Below are 18,725 nucleotides of genomic sequence, written 5' to 3'. Positions count from 1 at the left end.
AAAAAAAAGATAAACTATGTTTATCAGTAATGCATAACAATAAAAAGTTGTTTTTGTGAGAAGATAATGGAAAAAAAACATAAAAAAGTAAAAAATAAAAATTACTAATTAAATATATTTATGTATGTTTTTGGTACAAATATGTATGTACTAATGTGTTTTGACATGGTATAGATGATTCTATAGTAAAAAATAGTGAAATAAAAAATATCCTAAAGATGCAGAGTAGATGGACCAATAGATCTTTATTTGATGTTAGTATTTAATGATTTTGTCTAAGACTGTTTTGTCATTGCTTAATCTGCAAAACTGTAAAAAAAAAAATATTCCAATTTAAGCTCTTTTCATGTCATTTATTCACAATATTCAATATACACGTAAATACTTTAGATTTATTTGTAGTGCAGATAATCTGGTAAAAAAAAATGAATTGCAGGCTAAGAAATTAATATTGTTTAATCTCCAGTCTGGGATTTCAGACTAAAATCTGAACAAATTTAGTAACTAACTACACATTACAAAATGACTGAGCGGTATATTTACTAAACTGCAGGTTTGAAAAAGTGGAGATGTTGCCTATAGCAACCAATCAGATTCTACCATTTATTTATTTATTGCATTTTACAAAATGACAGCTAGAATCTGATTGGTTGCTATAGGTAACATCTCCGCTAATTCAAACACGCAGTTTAGTAAGTATACCCCTGAGTGTGTATACAGATGGATCAGTGTCCTAGACACATAGAAATCCTAATAAATGAATAACAATGACTGAAGTAACTAATGTATATTTGTGCAGTGTCATAATTGTCAAGTTAGGTTTCCTGTTTCCCACTGAACCGCATGTACTAGATCTTCTATCTCATGAAAGCACAATAGCTACATGTAACTTGTAAGATATATATTATAAACAAGTTAACCCGTGCATGATACTCATGCATTCTAGTCAAATCAAGATACTTAAGGTCTTAAAAAGGTTCTTGTCATGCATTTGGGCCTAGCCCAGGCCTCCTCAGGGGAAGAGCGTTACTTCCCGACGCAAGCGCCCTTTTTAATGTGTGTTCGTGAGGTAAAATTACCTCACGAAAATGAGTTTGACCCCTCAACTCGTAAATTTAGCCTTTACTACCCCTCCCACGGGGGGGAAGATGGAAGTTAACTGACTTGACTATTCTAATTTTTTTGTCAAATAATGTCAGTATACCAAATTTCAGGTCAATTGGATGAGCCCTTTCTGAGAAAATAGTTTTTTCCACACACACACACACACACTAACGCACGCCTCTACACATGTGTGTTCATGAGGTAAAATTACCTCACGAAAATGAGTTTGAGCCCTACCAAATTTCAGCCCTTTTTGAATTTTTTTTCCCACACACACTAAGAATTTAGTAGGTCAGTGTATAACTCTGCCCATTTGTAACTTGTTTTTTTTTTTTCACACACACACAGACAGACGCCACTAAGCATTTATATATTAGATATTTTGTCATTTCCATTAAGACCAAGAAAGAAAAACCAATGATAACACAGAACTATAGTCTAATTTCAATGTGCTAAACCTAACATGTACGGGATCTAGTATGCAGAATGCTTGGAGCTTTCTGGGTAAGACTTTTGTTCCATTCCATGTTCTTCACTCTCAGCCTCCCCAGTTAATTATTCCCCCTTCACCTCCCCTGTAATTTACTCACCTTCCTGGAAAAAAAGATCCCATATCTGTATATAAAATGATAATGGTATTTATATATAAATTGCAGTTTCACACATTTTTGCATGATTGATGATATATTGACAGCTGTGATCTGTGTTTTTCGGGACCTAGTTTGATTGACTGTAAATGAATTTATGGCCTAGATAATAGAATGTTCACTTTAACAAAGTTCCTCCGCCCTAGGTAGAAGTATTACTTTACTGTAGCACATACAGTACCTGATGATGACTGCTTATACTATAAATAAGCTTACTTGTAATACCAGAAGTTCAATGTAAAATCTGTCAGTTTAGTTAGCCCTAATCCCTCTTTAGGGGCATAACCATAAGCTCTGCACTGATTTATTGGCAGTGACCGTCCCAATGAAACCGTGTTTGTCAGTTGCCGATCCTTCAATTGATCATACGTAGAACTCATTGAAAAACTTAAAATATTTTCTGGAAACATACAAGAAAGTCTATTATCAATCTGTTTTATTAGGTAAACCTCAGCAGTAACACTCTTCCTGCATTAGGAGGTAACAACTTCCCTGTATTCACAACACTCTCCATAAGTAATTAGTGACAAGAACTCAGTTCAATAATAATAATAATATAATAGAATTAATATAATAAGGGGTCTATTTAACAAGTGGTGAATATCCAAAATTTCGGTGTGAACGCCAGCAAAGGGCTCATTCATCACATTTTCTTATTTATCAAATGGTTAACACTGGAGAAATTGTAGATTTCTCCGGCATTAACCTAATTACCAGCACTTAGCCACGTCCCCATAGACCTCTATGGGGACAGCAGCATTAGGTCATTCAGTAAGATGGGAAAAGCGTAAGAAACGCTCAGGATGGCGTTACCTGTCTTCTTCAATGGGATCCAGCTGAAGCCTCGCTGGATCCCACCATACAGAAAGTACACAGGACTTTCTACATTCTCCGGCAGTGTCGGGCTGCCGGTGAACAGACAAAAGTCTTTGCAGAGGAAGGGATTCATCGTCAAGCTCCCGGCATGATAAATTACAGCGTTTCATTATGCATCGCTACGATTTTCACCAATGCATATTGATTGTCCCCGCATCTTATTAATAAATAGACCACTAAGTGTTTATTTCCCTAGAATACTCACCACCCAAAAACTGAACCATTGCTCATCTAAAACTTTCACACGTTTTTCCATTTTGCCTTTTTCTCTCCCTCCATTTATATACAGCTATATATTTACATTTTGATAGATGGCTTTTTTTTAATTGACTGTAAATATCTAATTGTTGCAGTACTGAATTTGTAGTTATGGATCATTCCCATAATCACTTTGAATTGTTTATTCAATGAATGATGTGATTTTACTGAAGCTTATAGTAGCATTTATGTGATCACAACATGACCACAAAGTGGCAAACAGGTCTGTATGTATTGACGTGTAGGAGATTTGGGATCACGTCATTAGTCCATATCTCACGTTGCTGAATCCCACTTTGGTGATACAGTACGTAACAACAACAAAACTAGCTTCATGTTGGGCATATATTCCTGTTCCCCGGACCATATATTTGATATTACATATTAAACAGCATATTCTACCACAAGCTATCATTTCAATGACAAACAACATCTCTTCTACTTGAGGTAGTTGCATTTTAGATGGACTTTACTATTTAAACAGACCACAAATGAGTAGATTTGAAGTGTTTAGAGTTTTGCGTGTCCATTTTCGTTTAATTTGCAGCAAATTCTGAGTAGCAGTTCAAGATAGATCCATATTGATGCATGTTCCCTGGTGAGTAATCCGTGACTTCTGTTACGCTGCAGGACATCTGCTTAGACTGATCGCACCATGGATGTCTGAGATTTTACCCAAGTTGATAACTTTCTTATTGACTTTCAAGTTCTTCATACAGCCGACAAACGATCTCTTCACAGGGAGTCGCGGTGTTTCCAGGCCAACTGTAACAGATAAACAACTGGTGAACACTCTGACACTGAATAAAAGCTCATGTATGAGGATCTGGATCACTAAAGCAAATACAGAGACAGAAAACTTTAAGTGGTTGAACTAAATTAAACGTAATAATAAAGTATTATTTTTCTGAACATCATATACATGTGTTTGCAGAATTTCCTTTGTTACTGTCTGAAAAGACCACTCTTGTTATTGTCATAAATTAACAATATTTTACACTTAAACAACTGTTAGGCACTCATTGACTTAGGGCCTGATTCATTAAGGATCTTAACTTGAGAAACTTCTTATTTCAGTCTCCTGGACAAAACCATGTTACAATGCAAGGTGTGCAAATTAGTTTTCTGTTTTGCACATAAGTTAAATACTGACTGTTTATTCATGTAGCACACAAATACTTGATAGCTTATTTGTACACTGAAATTTAAAGTTGATATTTGTGTGCTACATGAAAAAACAGTCAGTATTTAACTTATGTGCAAAACAGAAAACTAATTTGCACCCCTTGCATTGTAACATGGTTTTGTCCAGGAGACTGAAATAAGAAGTTTCTCAAGTTAAGATCCTTAATGAATCAGGCCATTAGTGTACAAATTCCAAAGACCTATATGTGTCTTGGATTGTATAATATGATATATAATGTTCGGGTATATAGGAAATATGTATACCGACTAAAGACGTAACTAACTATAAACACTGATATTTATATTGGATCACTATACATATAATCAATCTAATGTTACACAATGAACAATACTTTTCTAAAATCTCCTATAGTAAAACATATAACACTAAAAGAGTCCATAAATGATCATAATCCAAAGCACATAATATACCATGTGACCACAATCAATGTTCATTAAAGCATATTAATGGCTGCAAGAGTTTCTTGAGGAGATTTTAGAAATGTATTGTTCATTGTGTAACATCAGATTGATTATTTGTATAGTGATCCAATAAATATCAGTGTTTGTTAGTTAGTTACGTCTTTAGTCAGTATACATGTTTCCTATATGCCCAAACATTTTATGTCCTATTATACAATCTAAGACACATATAGACCTTTGGAATTTGTACACTAAGTCACTGAGGGGTCTATGCATCAATAACATGCGGTACAGCTAAGTATGCATTGCTGCACATCGCAGTGATGCATATTTAGGTACCGCTTAGATGCACCATGCCGGGGCTACTCTGGGAACCCCGGCAAAGTGACCCCTCTGCTACGGTCTTTTTTTTCCTGCTTACCGGCAGCTTAGCGCTGCCGGTGACAGGAGGAAGTGTTGTGCGCATGTGCTCAGCACTTCCACTGTACCGGATTCTGCGAAGCCAGAGAGACTTCAGCAGAATCCCATAGTAAATGACAGGTAAGGTCATCCTGAGATGGCGTTACCTGTCCGTGCAATGCGAAGCATAGCAAAGCTTAATGCATTGCAGAACATCGCAGTCCCCTATGGGAACTGCGATGCAGCACGGTGTTAGCCAGTTAATACATAGCAGACTTACTTAAAAGATGCGGAAACAGCCGTTTCCGCATCTTTTAAGTAAGTTTTTGCTTGATGCATAGACCCCTGAGCGCCTAACTGTTGGTTGTTTAAGAAATATAAGGGAGGGATACTTTTGTTGTGTGCTGCTCTTACACCATTGTCAAAGAGCGCAGTCCCTGTTGTTATTTTTATTTAATATTTTACACTGAAAGTAAAATGTGACAGAGATATCCAAATGTTTTCTCCAGGCTATAAGAAGGTACTACCACATGGGAGAGGGAAATTCAACAGATCAACAAAAAAAATCACATTTTTTATGCATTCTATAAGAAAGACAATCATTCTGAGCAAATCATTTTTTAACATTTCCTGTAGCTCCACAGTGAACACTGCATGGCTTCAGCCTTTGTATACATTGTATTGTACTCTATGGCCTAGTAGTGTATTATTGAAGTGTGAACAGTTGTGTGGCTCTGCTGATGGGCAGAGGCCTGGCAGGCACAGCTTGCTATCCGTATAATGATGCAGTGCATTAGAATGTTAGTTACCTGGGAGTCCTCCAATGTACAGAGGAGCTGCAGTGCTGCTGCGCAGTGCTGAGTTGGGGCCGGCTGCCTTGGATTGGTTGTCTATATACAGCTGTACAGCGTTTTGCTTTTGAACCACTGCAACAACACAAAGGAACAACCCAATGGTCAGTAATGCTTGTACAACTCATGTCATTTCTTTCAAAACACATTTTTTAAAAATAGTACAATTGTACTGTAAATATTCTAATATGCATAGCAACAGCTAGAAGTCTTTAAAGTGCAAACTGTGTGCACAGTGTCTGTGGTGCTGATTGTGAACTGTGCGAAAATGTCTTCAGGGTCTAAAAACAGATGTTGTAAATGTAGCGACTCAATAGTAATAGTTATTGACATTATGGGCAATTTCAATATAAGCACAAAAACATTATAGTGACTATCTGAAGTTAGCTCCTGTAAGACTGGATTTACACCAATATAACCAGGTCCATTTTCATGGTTTTATACACAGTTCGTATTGTTTCTTTTGGTTATATATTTTGACATTAACTAACTAGGGAAAAAGAGAAAAAACCCAACAAAAATTGTATTCCTATGTTTACTTTACATATCAGAGCAATCACAAAAAATCCAGTAAAATGTACTTGTCTAATTCTCCCGTGATCACAATTATGTCTACCTTTAATCACGGTTTTAGGAAGTTATAGGGAAAAACAGGGACATTCTTGTTTATTGTCTATTTTGCTTTTATTTTTAACTTATTTTTGGCCAGGAAAGACCTTTAGGAGTCATCAGAGACTCCCATAGGTCTCCACAACTTTTTTTTTTTTTAATGTCTTTATTTATGAAAGCTTTGAAGTTTAACAGCCAACAACCAGGCATGGCATCACAAAAGTCACACCATTTTTTTGTTGCTAATAGATCCAATGTATGCAAGTGTGGATCTATTAGTAATATATACCGCCCAACCTTTTTCTCTTTGGAAACAGGACACACTCCAGGAGGAGGCATTGAGGCTTTGTGACGGGGGCGTGACCATGTCATGATGGGGGCGTGGCCATGCCATGATGGGGGCAAGGCTATAACTGCCAGGGGTATTATAGCGCTTCTGAAGAGCTAGATCTCTTATACACTGCTTTATACACTGTTTATTCAAGGGAGGTGGGTTAAAGTGACAGTGAGCACCACATAACTCAGCAAAAGTTCTCAATGTCAGGACAGTCCCTTAGAATTGAGACTGTCTCAGCTAAATCAGGAGAGTTGAGATGTATGGTAATGCCTTGGATAAGACAGCCGATTCAACTATCCCATGGAAGGACCATGGCCTTACGACCTGGAGGAAATCTTAATCATGTGCAGTTGGAAGATGCCTGGGGTTCATGCAGGGGTGCTATTTTCTCATATCCATTGTGACGTATAAAAGCATGATGATCCAATATTACTTAGCAGCTGAATTGTGTTAGTTGCTAAAAGCGAAGATAAATGTGTTTGCATCTATCATTTATGTTTCCTTATTAAATAAATGTCTTTCTCAATATCATCATCATTTTTTTATATAGCGCCACTAATTCCACAGCGCTGTACAGATAACTCATTCACATCAGTCCCTGCCCCATTGGAGCTTACAGTCTAAATTCCCTTATATAGACACACACACTCACAGACACACAGACTAGGGTCAATTTTGATAGCAGCCAATAAACTGACCAATATGTTTTTTGGAGAGTGGGAGGAAACTGGAGCACCCGGAGGAAACCCACGCAAACACAGGGAGAACATACAAACTCCACACAGATAAGGCCATGGTCGGGAAATGAACTCATGACCCCAGTGCTGTGAGGCAGAAGTGCTAACCACTAAGCCACTGTGATGCCACAAGGAATGCACTTATAACCAGTGGTGGAAGTGGGCTGGTATATGGTGGTATACCAAACTGTCGCTTCTCCTAATGCCTTCATTGTAAAACTATCAAGTTCCATTAACTTACATTGTCCATACCACACTTCTAAATTTCCATACCACCACTTCTTGCCATCACATTGTAGCTAAATCATTCTGACAATTTTATCTAACACAGTAATCAGAAATAAACAGTACAGATAACAGTCTGATACTATTGACCCTGCTGGAAATATTACAGAAAAGAACAAGCACACGGGTAATGGTATGTTGTAAGAGTCACCTGTTATAGTGTGCCATTTCCCATCACAAAGCAATCCTGGAGGGGTAACTGATGCCAGGAATTCACCAGCACCATTATTTACAGACAAGATCACCTAAAAAACAAAACAGAGGAAACCTAAATAAGTAAGATGTATGAACATCGTTATGAGAGACAGTTGTAATAAAAAAAACGGTTGTACTGTAAGCATTTCTAATACATTCTATACTAGCATTAACCACAGTTTGTTCTATACTATGAACATTCTAATACACCGATTGGCTACAGGTTATTTATAGCCCCGCCCATTTCAAAGACCCTTACACATATCACTGCACAGCTTAGCATTTTTTACTTTTTATCTTCAGCATGGTGTGATAAGCTATGCATTATTATCAGTAAATCATCACTTCAAACATGTTTGGACAGCACCTGTAAAGGGTATAGTAACTCTTGGCACGTGTATGAAATAAGGTCATTATATATTATATAATCTCTCTTCTTACCTTCCCATTGTGACTGTATAGGCTTAGTCTGTTTTCTGGTTTATCTCCTATATGTAATAAGACATATTCTGTGCTTTGTGGTCGGATATCAAAAACTAATTCAAATTCAGGTCCCAAGTCAGAAACAATATCTTAAATAAAAAAAAAGAAATGTTAAGCTCTTAATTGCCATTAGAAAGGTGGATCTAACTATCAAAGTCCATTAGTAATTCTACATACCTACAACCACATGTCCTGCGTCTTGGGCAAAATACACCCCTGTCTCAAAAGAGCCATCATAACACGGAGTGACACCGATAGTCCTAGAGGGTCTGTCCAGCGCCACCTCATTCATTTTCACATTTCTCAAGCAGCCAGCAAAGCTCTTTTTGGGCATACCCTAAAACACACGTTTAATTAAGACTTCTACAGCTTTAATAAAACATACTTTGTTTCAATAAAGGTGATGAACAAACATTTGTTAGTATACATAGACAAATATAGCATACTGTTAAAACTAAGGGGGGGTAGTCAAACAGCCACGTTGTGTGGCTGTGCATTTTTCCTGTTACTACGGCACCGCAACAACGCAGATTTCACTTTGCAACCCTATGGGGAGCGAAGACAAATCCGCGTTGTTACGGTACTACGAAGTGCCTTCGCGGCCGTTCTGAAGGCACTCCACAGGTAACTGAATACCCCCCTAAATGTGCAATATCTATTGCATTTTCTAGAAACTTACACTGAAAACCAGTTGATGTGTTTTTTGGCAGTTACAAAAAAGAGAAAAAAAATAGCGATCAACAAAAGCTGACCCTATGAGACTGAAGCAGGTAAAATAAAATAATCAGCCCTTGTATGTAAACAAAATAAAAAAAACTAACTTATTTACTAGTCACTAGAAAGCATTGTATAGATCCACACAACAGATAAGTCGGAGAACATAAACATAGCAACATGCCACTTTTCCTGCCAGTGAATTGGGGATGTGGCTGCGTGGATCATTAGTGGTGTGGCCAGGGGCGGATCTAGAGAATACTGCTACCCGGGGCGATGTAGGGGGGAGGGCGATTTAGGCCCCGCCCCCTTTTTGACATCTGAGGCTGCCGGCGGCTGCATACTATGTACAGGTCCTTTCAGCAGTGACAGGCAGGGACAGCGTGCTGCCCGGATGCTCTGATTGTGTTTAAAACACAATCAGAGCGGCCGGGCAGCACGCTGGCCCTGCCTGTCACTGCTGAATGGACCTGCACATAATGTGCAGCCGCCGGCAGCAAGCCCCGATCGCCCCCCCCCCTCCCCCCCTGGATCCGCCACTGGGTGTGGCCAATCTTGGCCCAGTTTTTATTAGTTGAGAGATATGACATAACATGTCACACTGGACGTTCTGATGTTCTTATTATCTGTGATTCTCTTACAATGCTGACTAAGGCAAGGTACGTATAGTAATTGCAAAGACTACAGCACATAAAATCATTCTGTTGTGTGCCTATGTTTAATGTAGTGTTATAGGGCACCTGTGACTACATATTGACATTTTCTGATTTAAAATTATATACAAAAATACAATAAGTCATTACCTGTATTTTAAGAGATGGGACACCGCCAAGGTAGACCAGTGACATGCTGTCTAAGGCAAAGTGTTTTGTCACACTTCCTTTGCGTGCTTTGAGGCCATCAATGACAAGCCGACCATTGGTCCCATCCCAGCTAAATACAACCTGAAAGAAAGTAAAGACCCTGGAATCAGACAAAGGTTTGCTCATATTCTATCATATCTAACAATAGCAAACAGAGCTCCTCAGTGACTTCTAATATCCATATAATTCACAGTATCCAGTACATATATGTGTATTCATTTGTAATCAGGACCAAACACAAATCTTCAGAAAGTGACAGATCCCACTACATTGCTGGCCATTATGATAAATACACTATATTCTATTACAAGACATTTAAATACCACCAGCTGAATACCACATTACCACAACTGAATAATATATTCCTGATAAATTTACACTTACTGTATGCCACTCCCCATCATTGTACTTCTCCTGGCTTCTTATTTTCATCTTGTTGCCTTTGGTTCCCAAAGAGAACACAAAACGTCCCTTGGAAAGATGAAGAGCCAGGTGAGTGGACTCCTGCTTGTCAGTCATGAAGAAAATCAATCCAGCTGGATCCGAAGTGCGCACCTCCAAGGAGAAGTGTGAGCTGCAAGACATCAACAAGAAGGATTAGTTACCACTAGAAATATCCAGAGTCATTCTTTATATAAAATATACCAACCGCAAGCACTTGTCCTACACATGGGAACCTGCTATCACCTAAATATGTGTGCACTGGTAATGGTGACTGGCCCGGTGAGGTGGAAAGTCATTTGTATGCTCTGGGTCAGTTTCACAGGGAGAGCTGCAATGGTTTTCTTTAGAAATTCAGTTGAAATGAATTTTTATCGCTGCAATAATCTGCAACGTCTAATAAAAAGATTACTATATTCTGTTTAATAAACTAGAGAGTGGGGTTGTTGGTGGAAATGTAAATCCAGCAACAGAATCATGTAATAAGTCTCCCTCTTATAACAGACAAGCTGGGGTAATAATTAGAAGAAAAAATCTAAGCAGTAAAAACTTTTGCAGCGATGATATTGTCAGTTAGAATCCTCTTTTATTTACCTTGCTTTAAACATCTGCTTATTCAGATCATAGACCAAGTGACTAGCTGGGGAGTCACCAAATCTGTAGGAGCTCAGATGTGAGGTCACATTTAAGTGAGCAGTGCAGCCTTGTAATTCCTTCTGTCCAGTTTCTGTATTCAGTATATTGCTCATGATATCCAGGTCATTCTGCTTCTAGAGACACAAAAGACCAATTACTGACATGTTTTACAGGGATACGCATAGAATGTGTCTATGGGAAATTCCACATTGGGGAGAGATTTGACAAACAAGAGCATGTTATTTAAACCATTGCATATGCTGCTACCAATGCATGAGAAATCCCTGCCAAACATACATATTCTGCATCTTGTAAACACAGACATATAACCCATGACTTACCGTGTCGAAGTCAGTAAGCCTGAGACTGAGAGGCTGTTTAAATGGATTCAGTACAAGAGGCACAGGAGCCTCCTCTGGGGCGCACATTCCCAGGGAAACTCGATTCTTCTCAGTGTTATTAACAAGATTTTCAACAGCAGGTAATTGTGATGCTCTGAAAACACAGAAAGGAAAAAGCAGCCATGATTCAGTGTTTGGATTTGTCATTTGTACAGCAATTCTAAGGGCAGCCTGTGGGAAGTAGTGATGGCAGGGGATATGCTATTCTTCTACACTTAACCTAGTGATAGAAAAAGGGGGAGACTTGCGATCTGCTTTGAAGCACTACCTGTCAGTTCTCTTAAAAGTCTAACAAAACAGTTGGAGGGCAGCAGGGTGGCTTAGTGGTTAGCACTTCTGCCTCACAGCACTAGGGTAATGAGTTTGATTCCCGACCATGGCCTTATCTGTGTGGAGTTTGTTTGTTCTCGCTGTGTTTGTGTGGGTTTCCTCCGGGTGCTCCGGTTTCCTCACACACACCAAAAACATACTGGTAGGTTAATTGGCTACTATTAAAATGACCTTAGTCTCTCTCGGTCTGCGTGTGTGTGTGTAAGTTAGGGGATTTAGATTGTAAGTTCCAATGGGGCAGGGACTGATGTTAGTGAGTTCTCTGTACAGCGATGCAGAATTAGTGGCGCTATATAAAAATAAATAGATGAACGATGATAGAATATGATAGATATAATCCTGACCCTTGCCACCACATATGATGAAATACAGCTCACATCTGCACCCTGCCCAGACATCTCAAATGTAGCATTGTAACTATATATACTATACAATGGGTGCATACAATGCACTAGCTGTGAGCCAACCTTTACCTGCGTTTAAGGAGCAATAAGTGATAATGTGCTCCAAACACTTAGTTATGATCAGTAGTTTTTAGTGACTCAGGAGTTTCCATATCGGATTTCCTTATCATATATATAGTAACGTTGAGGCATTATTCATTTTTGTTCACCCTTTGTATTTAAATAGTTAAGTTATGCTGTCTGCTACACTGGCAGTTCAGGCCTACAAGTTCAACGTAAACACCAATAAGATGGCTCCTGAAGCAAAGTTATTCATGGATGGCACAACCCTGGTTTGTGGTATGTACACACTGTAATCTGGGTAACACATGTAAGAACATTCAAGTACCTTTTAATAAAAACATTAGTGACACAGCCCTTAAATCCATTTCCTCCAAGGTATATGTCAGTGGGCGAAGAACTGGAAGACCTGGAAGTGCCGATGTTTTGTGTGACTTGTTTGTCATCAACCAGGAGCTTAAACCTGAAATTAAATAGTTTTTCACTTTTATTCGTGATCACAATATAATTTACTTTTATAATCACACGATGGAATGTAGGTGCTTATTAGACACATTTATATCGCAGAACATGGAATACATTTCACATGGAATACATTTATTTTTACCTGTAGTTTGATCAAACTATCTGATCATTATGCACTCGATAGAGGACACAGGCCACTCACGTGCCACAACCGAATGCACCACTTCAACCGTCACAAGACACTCAGTACATATTGTACAAGGGCAACATCCAGGTACATTTTAAATTGTATATGTTGCCTCATGGGGACAAGATCTTTGGTTATATTAAACATTGCCATCTCCATTTAATCAGGGCCATCTTAACAGCATTATAGGCCCCCAAGCAAAGCAGGGCCCCCGGGCCCTACCTACACAACCACTTATGTACAATTAGTACATGTATGTTGTTTTCGTCAAGGTTAAGATATGTACTCACAACAGCAAGATCACATGTACAGATAACAGCTGATATTGAGGTGATTAGTCCACCTAAACATTTTAATAAAGAGGGTTTGAAGGTTCTGAATAAATCTCTTGGTATAAAATACTGAAAAGTTGGCAAGCCTATGGGGCCCCTATGTTCGTGTGGCCCCTGGGCAACTGTCCAGCGTGCCCATGCGTTAAGACAGCCCTGTATTTAATCATGCTTGTGCATAATAATGTAACTGAACAGGATAGTTAGTCTTATACATGTTATAATACAGGGAAATATTTAAACCATGTTGGGGATGTATTAACTGAAAAGTGAACTGAGAAACTCAGTTTTAGGAAATCCAGTCATTTAAATATACAAACATGACTGTATGTAATTAATTGCATTTCCAGTATGTGGATCCCAGTTAAAATTCAATTACCTGGCAGATAATAATCCTCTCTTAATTATAATCTGAACCAGCAGATTTAACTTCAAGACAAAGCAGAATATAGTTCCCTATAAATAGCACTGCATTTCCTGAACAGATACATTGATGACATAAAATTCAGTTTTTATGGAAATAAAAAGGTGTTAATTGGTCTACAGGGACATAAGAAATGTTTTAAGTAATATTTAAAAGTGTGTATTTAATCTGCCGCTGTTTTGTCTTTTCTTTTACCAGCCTCTGATTTATCTTTGTTTTGATTATGTGCATTACAATGTGTTTCTCCTGAGGCGAGCATTGTCTTAGTTATATAAAGGCAGCTGCAAGGAATGGATGTTTACAGTTGAATTTTGCTAATCAATGTTCCTTCATTTAATGTACCATCAATAATGCAGCTTAGTGCACTGTTATCTCAAGACTCTTATCCTCAAGTCTCTACAATGATCCTCTACAGGGGCATAACTGGGAAATAGTTTTTCCAGCATAATGTGGTATCGATAAATTTATAAAATGTCATACTACGAAAGAATATAAGATACGAGATATTGTTAAGCAAATTGGATGTAAGAAAATGTCTTGTGTTATCCTACAAAGGAAGCTATGAGTGTCTCTGCAGTGTTTTACAGAAGCCCACAAAACATCTGAAAAACATTCCTCCATAAACCAAAACATAATCTGAAAAATGTCATGGAGAACTCCCCTAATCGGATTATTTTCATAATAACCTTAATTTCCCTGCACTAATTGTTCTGGGGATGTTAATTTCCACTGGTGCCTGAAATGCAAGTTCGTAAGGAAATTGTTCGTTAGAGTTCGTTAGATGGAACTGTTTGGACAGGCCCACAACCAATATCCATTGACCGCAGTTTGCTTCACAGTTCTCCCAAATTACACTAAAGGATAAGTCGCTGCAAGGAGTTCCTGAACTGCTAGATACACAATATTTCTACTTTTTCCTTGCAGTATTTTTCATATGATGCTGATTTTATTTATATATATATATATATATATATATATATATATAATAGATACATTATATGTATGTGTATGTATATATATATATATATATATATATATATCTATGGACAGCACAGTGGCCTAGTGGCTAACACTTCTGCCTCACAGCACTGGGTTCATGAGTTCAATTCCCGACCATGGCCTTATCTGTGTGGAGTTTGTATGTTCTCCCTGTGTTTGCGTGGGTTTCCTCCGGGTGCTCCGGTTTCTTCCCACACTCCAAAAACATACTGGTAGGTTAACTGGCTGCTAACAAATTGACCCTAGTCTGTCTGTCTGTGTATGTTAGGGAATTTAGCCTGTAAGTTCCAATGGGGCAGGGACTGATGTAAATGAGTTCTCTGTACAGCACTGCGGAATTAGTGGCGCTATATAAATAACCGATGATGATGAATATATATATATATATATATACACACACATATGTATATAGATACTTACATGGACGTATAACATAACTACAAGCTAGGTAATGTGTTAATGCTTGGACTTACTCATCATCCTTCTTTATTACAGACACATAATGCAACTCTCCATCAGTAAACTTCTCCCTCGATCGCAACTCATCATTTATTGTAGTTACTATTACAGTTCCGTCTTCCAGAGAGATCCGTAATTCATCAGACTGTAGACAAAGACAAATGACACTAAGTTAGGTGGCGTTGTGAGAGATGACAGCACTAACAAAACTCCGTTAGTCACTGGAAATTATCTATACACTATTGTTGCAACCAACAAACCAAGCAGAACTTAGTATGAATATGAATCATATTGAAGGCTAGTGAGGAGATGTATGTTGGTGCAATTTTGTTGATGGCCTTGTATGTTAGAAGAATTTTATATTGAAAAACAGGCAACCAGTGTAGAGACTGACAGAGTGACTCAGCAGATTTAAAACGACTTGCAAGGAAAATCAATCTAGCCGCTGGGTGCAAAATCGATTGTAAGGGCTCGAGTCTGATTTTGGGAAGACCAGTAAGGAGGGAATTACAATAGTCAATGCGGGAGATGATGAGTGCATTAATTAAAGTTTCTGCAGTGTCTTGTGTGAGATATGTGTGTATTCTTGAAATGTTTTTTTAGATGTATGTAACATGATTTATCTGAGCTGTGATTTTTCACGAATGTCTCCAGCTATAACTGATAAAGACAAACCTGTGTTTTGTGATTAAACAGCATGGCATTGGTCTGGGGTGTCTGAAATCCAAATGATGCCTGGAAGTCACCGGGGAAGGAGAACCTGTCAGATTTCAGTCCCAGTGTTCCGCCTTCAGAGAACTCTGCAGACCGGATAATCTACAATAGAGTATAGCTATTAATACAAACACATGGAAACATAACATATCCTACATTGTTTATGTAAGAATATAATTTGCCATTAACTTACAATCACTATTAGAAGAAGAAAATAGCATAACTAAAAGTACTCGTCTCACATGGAGCAGTACATATAAATACACAGCAATGTGTACCATGAGATCCTGCAAAAACAGGAAAAAGAAATTCTACACTTGGCTTCAGCCTGATGGGTTCAGCCTGATGGCTTTAACAACTATCAACAATAAAAGATTTGCACAAACCAGGCAGGGCTACCCACTGGCCACGCTAATGTTTGTGCTACGTATGGAAGCTCTGGCCAGGTCCATTAGAACAAATCCTGACATATCAGGATTGCAGGTAGGAGGGGTGGAATATAAATTAGCTCTGTGTGCGGACGACCTCCTGGCCATGGTCACTTATATCAATTAAAAATTTGGTCAAGTAATTCCAGTGTTTTGTTCCCTGTCGAACTTTCGGGACCCAGGTCATAGCAGTCTCCTCAGATATTTTGGGAGACGAGGTCCCTGATAATACTGCCTTTTGGTTGCTAAATAAAGCTAACTCTCCGATTTCTAGCTTCAAAAAATCTATCTTGAAATATCTCATATCAGCTGCCAAAACAGTGATATCGACCCACTGGCGGTCCCTCAGACCCCCGTCCGTCAGGGAGTGGCTCCAGAGAATAGAATTCTATAGAGCAATGGATGAATTAATATTTTCTTCAGCGGAGAAGTATGCAGATTACTATGTCACTTGGTGTCTCTGGTTTGCATTTCAGGACGCAGGGAAACTTACTGACACATACTAACCATAACCACAATTACAATGAGGTAGCTCCTCCCTTATCCCCCGATTCCCACCCCCCCTCTCTCTCTTCTTCTTCACCTCTACGGTGCTGTTTTGTACCTTTTCTTTTATTTCTTAATCTCTCTTTTCTTTGGTAAAAATAATGTATCTGATATTCTCTGCAGGAAAACATAGCCACTCTAATGGTTTGTTTAATTTGATTATGATGGTGCAATCTACTGTTAACCATATTATACCATTTAATAAAGAAATATTACACTAAAAGATTTGCACAAATTACTAAAAAAAAGTCAGAACTATTGGGCCAACGGGCCAGATAAATCCGCTCATCAATATGAGTGACTGTTACTTACGTTCCATTCATCATAACATCTCCGGCTGACCCCGTATGTTTCTTTGAATGTGGCTGCACTCACTGGGGTCTTTACATTTTTAACACATCCACGGAAAGGACGAGTTTTTATGTCGAACCTGTTTAAAGGCAAAAAAAATATATAATATATATTCAATTGGTTTGGCAGAGAAATAGCATGATTGCAAAGCAGATGCTTAGTTGTACTTATAACTATCACTCCAGATTAGTTATATCTAGACAACATGCTCTGTACCAGCTCTCATCTTTTCACAAGGATGAATCTTAATTGGCCACCCAAGGCTTTATAGATGCCACTAATGTAATCTATCCATATCTGCCTTGTTCTATCAAACGTCCACGGATCTCTCTGACCCTGTCAATCCACTTGACGTAGTCTCTTCTCAGCCGCTCACTGGACAAATCCTTCCCAAAGCTCCATTTGTTTGTTCCAAGCATGTGTTTGCTACCTCCAAATTGTAAAGTATAATGAATATCCTGCAACTGCACGCTGCCTGCCTGCTACTCATTGAATTTGCAATAGGGTGAAAATAATTCCCTGTTAACAAAAAGTTGGAGTTCCTTATATATCCTGCTCTGTCCACCAGTACCGTAGTCCCACCATCTAACCTGCTGTTGCAACTGGTGGTTATCAAGTAAAACACAAAATACATAAAATAAACATTTGAAAATGATTCTCTGTACTAACACTTATAAATACATTTTGTCCTTGAGATATTCCAATGTAATATGGAAACTATTGTTATTGTCATCCTTAGTGCACACTGCCTCTCCCTGGTGCTGGTAAGATAGAACGCTATCTATTCTTGGATATAGGCTTTAATCAATGTTTTTATTTTAGATAAATGTGATACGTAACTTTTTAATAGTGACCATTCCTTACTTTAAATTGGCCGCTTGCATATTTTTGTACACTGAGCAAGGCAAGACGAAACACTGCTCATAAGAACAATACCTTGGTTAGAAGAACGGACTCTTTAATTTAATATTAAAATTAATAATTGCTGTATATATTGAAAATCATGGGCACAATTTATTAAGAACCGCTGTGGATCCTTTTAATGCATTTATATAAAATATATTATGGCACCCCCTGGTCAGTCATTTATGTTTACAGCATTATGGTGCTAATGGATAGTGCAACACAAATTCAGAACTCCATCAAAAGGGAATCTCAACATAGACAGCAGCCCAACCTTTCCTGCAGAACACTAGTGAAAAACTTTAATTGTTTCTATATGTGTGACGGTAAATTACTTCAATTACTCATTATTAAGGGAAAATGCTAAGTAAATATTACTTGAAGTTGTGATAGGAGTTTGGTGATTGAAAGGAGTACAGAAGTAGTGAAAGATACATGAAATAAACAAATATATTAAATTGGTTGATTATTCAGGAGTGTGCATATTTTTCCTACACTGTACTATTAAATGTTGTTGATAGTCTGTAAGGGTACAATGGTTCAAGGTCCTAAAGAGAGCACTGTTAGTTACGAACCTACTGTACTTGTGGCTTTTTGAAGAACCTTACACTAAAGCAGCACTTAAGAAGAGTTACTTTAGATCTGCCCTCCATAAATGGTACGCTCATTGGTCCTTTTATCA

The 18,725-nt window shown here is 38.1% G+C and overlaps 1 protein-coding gene across 2 annotated transcripts in view; it reads right to left on the bottom strand.

The window, feature by feature from the left end:
- Window positions 1–2,170: 2,170 nt before the first annotated feature.
- LAMA3 (laminin subunit alpha 3) overlaps window positions 2,171–18,725 on the bottom strand; it is a 183,752-nt gene continuing 167,197 nt past the window's right edge. Inside the window, exons 65-77 of one of the 2 annotated variants that reach the window (XM_075213429.1) lie at window positions 17,102–17,219; window positions 15,777–15,917; window positions 15,116–15,246; window positions 12,567–12,701; window positions 11,385–11,538; window positions 11,002–11,174; window positions 10,351–10,540; window positions 9,907–10,047; window positions 8,567–8,726; window positions 8,348–8,478; window positions 7,863–7,956; window positions 5,702–5,818; window positions 2,171–3,650 (exon numbers count right to left, since the gene is read on the bottom strand). In XM_075213429.1, coding sequence (XP_075069530.1) covers window positions 3,505–3,650; window positions 5,702–5,818; window positions 7,863–7,956; window positions 8,348–8,478; window positions 8,567–8,726; window positions 9,907–10,047; window positions 10,351–10,540; window positions 11,002–11,174; window positions 11,385–11,538; window positions 12,567–12,701; window positions 15,116–15,246; window positions 15,777–15,917; window positions 17,102–17,219 — 1,831 coding nt within the window. In that variant the 3' untranslated portion in view covers window positions 2,171–3,504. Of the gene's footprint in view, window positions 3,651–5,701; window positions 5,819–7,862; window positions 7,957–8,347; window positions 8,479–8,566; window positions 8,727–9,906; window positions 10,048–10,350; window positions 10,541–11,001; window positions 11,178–11,384; window positions 11,539–12,566; window positions 12,702–15,115; window positions 15,247–15,776; window positions 15,918–17,101; window positions 17,220–18,725 lie in introns of both variants that reach the window. The other variant, XM_075213427.1, reaches the window with a different exon arrangement.

The sequence above is a fragment of the Mixophyes fleayi genome, chromosome 5 (genome assembly GCF_038048845.1).
Source record: "Mixophyes fleayi isolate aMixFle1 chromosome 5, aMixFle1.hap1, whole genome shotgun sequence".
Lineage (NCBI taxonomy): Eukaryota > Metazoa > Chordata > Amphibia > Anura > Limnodynastidae > Mixophyes > Mixophyes fleayi.
This window is presented reverse-complemented; position numbering and strand designations above follow the sequence as displayed.